The 6,000-nt window shown below is 41.0% G+C and overlaps 1 protein-coding gene across 1 annotated transcript in view; it reads left to right on the forward strand.

Moving 5' to 3' along the window:
- Positions 1 to 3,468, forward strand: part of GPT2 (glutamic--pyruvic transaminase 2) — a 54,121-nt gene extending 50,653 nt beyond the window's left edge. Inside the window, exon 11 of the mRNA XM_027867771.1 lies at positions 2,193 to 3,468. Coding sequence (XP_027723572.1) covers positions 2,193 to 2,283 — 91 coding nt within the window. The 3' untranslated portion in view covers positions 2,284 to 3,468. The remainder of the gene's footprint in view (positions 1 to 2,192) is intronic.
- The last annotated feature ends 2,532 nt before the right edge of the window (positions 3,469 to 6,000 follow it).

Raw genomic sequence — 6,000 nt, forward strand, 5'->3', positions numbered from 1 at the left:
CCAACTCTCCCTTCTGTTCCTCACATGCATCACTACGTCTTCAGTCTTGATACCTTTGCACTCTCAGTCTCTACCCATGCCTTGAGTAAATCCCTTCCTAACCTCTGCCTCACAGAATCTTTTTTTTCCTCCAAGATAAAGTTCATGCACCATTTTTTACAGGAAGTCTTTCTTGACCACTCTTGCTGCTAGGGTTCTCCCCTCCCTAACCACCTTGTATTTATTATTTTTATATTTATTTCGTATATATTCATATGTGTAGTTATTGTTCATTAGAATGTAAGTTCCTCATAAATAGAGATTGTCTTATTCATCGTATATGTTTCCCCAGTGCCTAGCTCAGTGCCTGGAACATCTGTTTGGGGGACATCTGATTATTTGGTTGCCTCATTTAATATAGATCACTTTCAACGTGTATGCAGAAAAAACCAAATCTGGAGGCATTAGCCATTGTTGTTCTGGACCGTGTGAGCCATTTTAAACGTTATTTCTTGTTTACATTCCCATAAGGCCTGTGCTTTGCAATTATGTTTATGTCCCTTTTTTCTCAGGAACCCTGTGAGGTGACTTAGTAATGTCACCTTCTCTGTACAAAAGTAAAAAAAAGAAAATGAGGCAAAAGGTAATTGAATGCCTCACCCAAGATCCAAAGCGAGGTGGCTCTAGAGCTACCAAATCACTAGCCCAGGGGTGGGCAGCCTGTGGCCTTCAGGCCACACGTGGTCCTTAAGTTAGGCCTTTTGAGTGAATCCAAATTTTACAGGACAAATGAAGCAGCACTTCCCCCCACCCCTGCACTATCCTGTTAACCACTTTAAGGACCAAATTTTAAAAAGAAACAAAAGACAGCCCTTGCCTTTTGAGATCTAGCAGCTCTTAGGAAGATGAAACTTAATGGAAACTGTGGAGACTATGATAATAGTACCTTACACTGATAGCAGTTTTACTTTTTAGAATGCTTTCTCACTTAATTTTCATAATAGCCCTCTGAGGTAGGCTGGGCAAGTACTGATGAGTAATCTGAGACACATACAGTTCAGTGACTTGTACAAAGTCTTACAGTATTTCAAGTACAGTGTTTGAAAAGTATTGTCACATAGGAGAAGGAGGAGGCTCGTTTTGCTTGGCACCAGAGGGTGCAATCAGTAGTAAAGGTTGGGGGTTATAATAAAGAGGATGTTTGGCTCAATAGAAGGAAAAACTTCCAGATATTTATAACTGCACACAGTGGACTGAAGAATTTCAGGAAGTACTAGGTTTCCCACCACTTAATGTGACCGTTTGTCAGGGATCTTGTAAAAGGAGGGTTTCTTTTCAGGTATGGATTGGCTAGATAACTGTTAAGGTCCCTTTTTGCTCATGAGACTGAAAATTTGTGGCAGCTGTGACTATAACTCAGGTGTTTGGATTTCAAAGTCCAAGGATTGTGGGCTGAATATAGCATAAACCAACCATAAGCTTTGAGAAAGACAGTGAATATAAAAGCTGTCAGGGTGGCATATGTTTGTTTAGAAAGGGCTTCCTGGAAGAAGCAGTTTGACTTTGGAGTAGCATTGTTTATAAATGTGTGCCAGTCAGCACATATTTTTAAAATAATTGTGTGGGTTTGTCAACTAGTGCCAGAAATTCTGCTGAACTCTTGGCCATAGAGCATGTGTGTTTGGTTTTCTAAAAGGATGTCTGTAATTTCCTTTTTTAATTTGGGTTGAGTCACTTGACTTTCCTATGTTGTAAAGTAATGACCAGGCTGGGAAGTCAGAAGACATGAGCTCAGCTATATTACTAATTCATTGTGTGGCTTGGGGTAAACCACTTCCCTCCCTTTACCTCAGTTTCCCCATCTGTAAAATGAAAGAGTGAGACTAGGTAATATCTCAGGGTTCTTTTTAGCAGTGAAATCCTATGAATTTTCTGAACTTGTTTTCTAATCTGTGAAATGTTTTTGAATTTATTTTCTAATCTGTGATCTGTTGAGATCGTGGCCATAAAACTACTCTTTAGCTATCAACTAGCAAGACATAGACAAAAGTTTTCAGGACTTTCCCTCCTTCACTCTAAGGGCTTTTGTGTTCCAGCCTCCCCTATAAAGTGAGGGCATTAGACCAGATGGCCTCTAATGTCCCTTCCAGCTTCACTTCTATAAGGTTGTGGATAACCAGGAATTAATTATAATCTTCTTTCTTTCTTTCTAGAATGACCATCCTCCCTCCTGTAGAGAAGCTAAAGATTGTCCTGGAGAAGGTGAAGGACTTCCACATAAAGTTTCTTGAGAAGTATGCATGAGGCCCAAGGCAGCATTGCCCAATGAGCAGAGACCTGGGGATTTGTTTGTAATTTGACTGGGTCCACAGAAGCCTTGGCTCAGGAAGCTTGTTGGACCAGAACCATTCTTCCCCAACAACTCTGCTGAGCATCTTGCCTAGGGGACTTTGTGATGTCCATCTTTGGTTTTATTGTAGGAGACTTTTTGTGCCTTGATGATGAGAATACTTCTCTTCCATGTTTCTGTTTCCAACCAATCTGGGAATTGGTCACAATTCAGAAAGCCCCGTAGGCCCTGACATCCACAGAGCTGACGCGTGAACTTGATCAGCAGACGTGGCCAACCAGTGCCCTCTGGTTTCTTTTGAAAATCCTATTTGAATTTGTAAAACAAAACAAAAAAAAAGTTATGTTGTTCTAAGTGGTTTCAGGTCTAGGTCAAAAAGCAAGTGCCAGAGAATGTCTTAACTTCAGTAAGTATTGGGTAGCTGAGGTTTGAGGCTATGCTTGATGTTATCTATAAAATAAAACACTTATCCTTATAAGAATCCAGTCATTTGAGAGGAGGGGTATTCAGAGATTAGATTGAGGATGTTGAAATCGTTGAGAGCCTTTCCCTTAAGTATGGCAATGGAGTTTAGAAAGTGAAAAGGCCTGACTGATCCAGCCTGTAAGTGGATGGGGGCTAAGAAGGCTTGTGGAAGGGTGGGGCTGAAGAGGAAGGAGATGGATACATGGAGCTCTGACTCAGCAGGAATACCACTTGGGAAAAAATGAGATACAGATTTTGTCCCCATGGAGAGCTTCAGGCAACCTGAAATGTCTTGTTGGACACAGATGACCATTACCCCTGTTCTATAGGAGGCTTCTCTTAGGGATTTTGGGGTGATGGATTAAGGGACTCTTGTTACATCCACCCTGGCACTCCTGCTGGGAAAGTTCATGGGTTTAAGGGAATATCTATTCTGCCACCCTGTGATTTTACTGCTGCAAAAGATCTCCCCTTCACTTCTCCTTTGCAAATTGTCTTGGGATGTAAAAGACCGACTTGTCTGTCCTTCTTTTCGGCACAACTGAAAATAGGACCTAGAAGAATGCAGTTGTGGTGATATGGTAGAGGCTGTTTGGTAGGCCCTTCGACACCTTTTTATTGGCTAAAGTCTTGAGCATCAAAGGCCTAGTAACTTTGCCCTCCCTGCCCCCCCCCCCCCAAAAAACATGGGCCGATTGATTACAAGGTTTTTTTTTTCCCCTTGTCTGACTTTTAAATTAATATGAAGCTAAGTCTATTCCCTTTAGAAACTGCTTCACACAATATAACCTGCTTCCCCTTACTTTGGGAGATTTCCAGATGGAGCTCATTAGGATGGAGAGAAATTTTGAGGCAAAACACAGATCTGATACCTCCCAAGAGACAGGTGTAGACAGGATCCAGAGTTAGGGATTGGTGGGCAAGGAATCTACCGTCTTTCCTCCTCTGACTCCCAGCCCCCTCAGTCATCTTGGTATTCATGTTGGGCAGACAAGAAAGGCTTAATCAGCTGGGAGAGTGGCCTTCACATAGGTAATCTCAGTTCCCTGTCTTGTTTTCATACAACACAGCTATCTTTTATTAATCCTAACCCTCTTCATTGTATAGTTACAGAAACCTGGGATGGAAGCTCAGGTACTCATCACTTATCCCCACAAGAGGGATTGTCAGGGAGTAGACTGAAGAAGTGAGCCTTCCTCTTTGTGTCCCCGAGGACTGGGTAGGGGGGTCGGGCAAGGAGAGGAGAACCAATGGGAAATTTGATTATTTTAATCTGTCATTATTCACAAGCATCAGATTCATTCTGAAGAAAGTAGCCAAGTTCATAGATATCAAAAGGGAAGAGTTGAAGGTTTTTTTCCTGCTTAAGAATTTTTGCACTTACACATGCAGTGTGTGATGGCAAAATGTCCAAAAGTAGTTGGAGACTTCTGATTGGCTGCTTAGAAAAGGTGGCTGGAACTAAATAATGCTCTATTTGAAAAAAGGTTTAACAGTGGAGAAGTTAGTATATTTTTTATATTTTTGTAACAATTGCTTTTCTCATGGCAGGGGGACAGGGAGGAAGGGTTCATATTTCAGTCTTACGGAGCCCAATAGATTTTTATATTTCCCTTCAGACAACAGCCCTAAAAACTTTGCAAGGTTTACATGATTTTTAAAGATGCTATACATTTGTTACACTTAATAACACAAACACAAACACACACAGAAAATACAGTTTTTAAAAAAACAGATACAAGCTATTCTAGGGAGATCAATTTCGTTTGAAAGGACCGAACTCTTAGAGATTTGAGTTTTATGCACCTTTTGTTTTGGTGTCTTGATTTTTTTGGCACCAATTTCGGAGGGAAAGAGCCAGTAATTCCTTGATTGCTGTGCTTTTAATCAACAATGTAAGTTTTTCTACTGTGTCATTCACCCCGTCTGTCTGTATCATAACCAGCGGAACCAACCTCACACATAGAAAATCCACTCTCAGAGGTAAGTCCATGGAGTTGCAAGCCCAGATTATTGACTTGTCTCCATTGTTAACTGTAGCTTGCCACCAAGAGCAAATACAGACTTCATTCTGCATGTTTCCAGTTTGGGTTCTCACAGGGATTTCCTGATATGGTCTTTCATGATGTTAAAGTTTTTAAACAATAAAACACATACAAAATAGGTGGTTGTATTTAACTGTGTCTGTTGCAGAAGCTCCTGATGCAACAGGCAGGACTTTGTCTTAATGTTCTAAAAAGGTTAATGAGATTTTATCCAAATACAAATTCTAGGCCTGGTCTCAGCTTTTTTTTTTTTTAATCTACTTAAACTAGATTCCTCCCCCAGGGTGGTCTCCTAGAAGGAATTTCACTTCCTACAGCTAACCTATTATGTTGAAACTACATGGGGAGGAGCAGCTAGGTGGCGCAGTGGATAGAACCCTGAAGTCAGGAGGACCCGTGTTAAAATTGGGCCTTAGACAACTAGCTGTGTGACCCTGGACAATTCACTTAGCCCTGATTGCCTCAAAAAAAAAAAAAAGAAAGAAAGAAAAAGAAGAAAGAAAACTATTTTGAGGGTTTTAACCTGGTTCTGTTGATAGATTACGGGGAGCCCAGGAACTTGGATGGAGAAAAACAATATTACATTACATCTTTATTTTCACTAACCTTTGATTTTCTTTGTAATTCTATGTCTCTTATTTTACGCCTTTAAATATATTATTCCAAGGAGTCCATAGGCTTCACCACAAATACATGGACAGGAGTCTATGGCCCAAGAAAACGTCAAGAACTGCTCTACATGGATTTCCACGTAATGGACAGTTTATTATAAAAATTTCCATCAGTGTAGGGGCTTCCTTGTGTAGGAACCCTTTCAGCCAGTGAGGAGTACAACCCATCTATGACTTAATAGATAAATTTGCAGGGAATTAGTTGCCTGAGGATATAGAGATTAAGTGACTTGCCCAGCATCCCATAGCTAAGTAAGTCTCTGAGGCGAATTTGAACCCTGGCTTTCCTGACCCCAAGCCCAAGCCTCCATCTACCCTTACCAGGTTCTGGGCCCAGCACTCCCTCTGGGCTGCCTCTGGATACTTGTTTTTTGGACAGACCTGTTGATTTCATCAGCATAAGGTATTCCCAGTGAAGAAGCTTCCTCAACCAACAGCTAACATTTCTGTAGCACTTTTAAGGTTTGCAAAGCACTTTATGCATGTTATC

The sequence above is a fragment of the Vombatus ursinus genome, unplaced genomic scaffold (genome assembly GCF_900497805.2).
Source record: "Vombatus ursinus unplaced genomic scaffold, bare-nosed wombat genome assembly UNPS02014786.1, whole genome shotgun sequence".
NCBI classification, from domain to species: Eukaryota; Metazoa; Chordata; class Mammalia; order Diprotodontia; family Vombatidae; genus Vombatus; species Vombatus ursinus.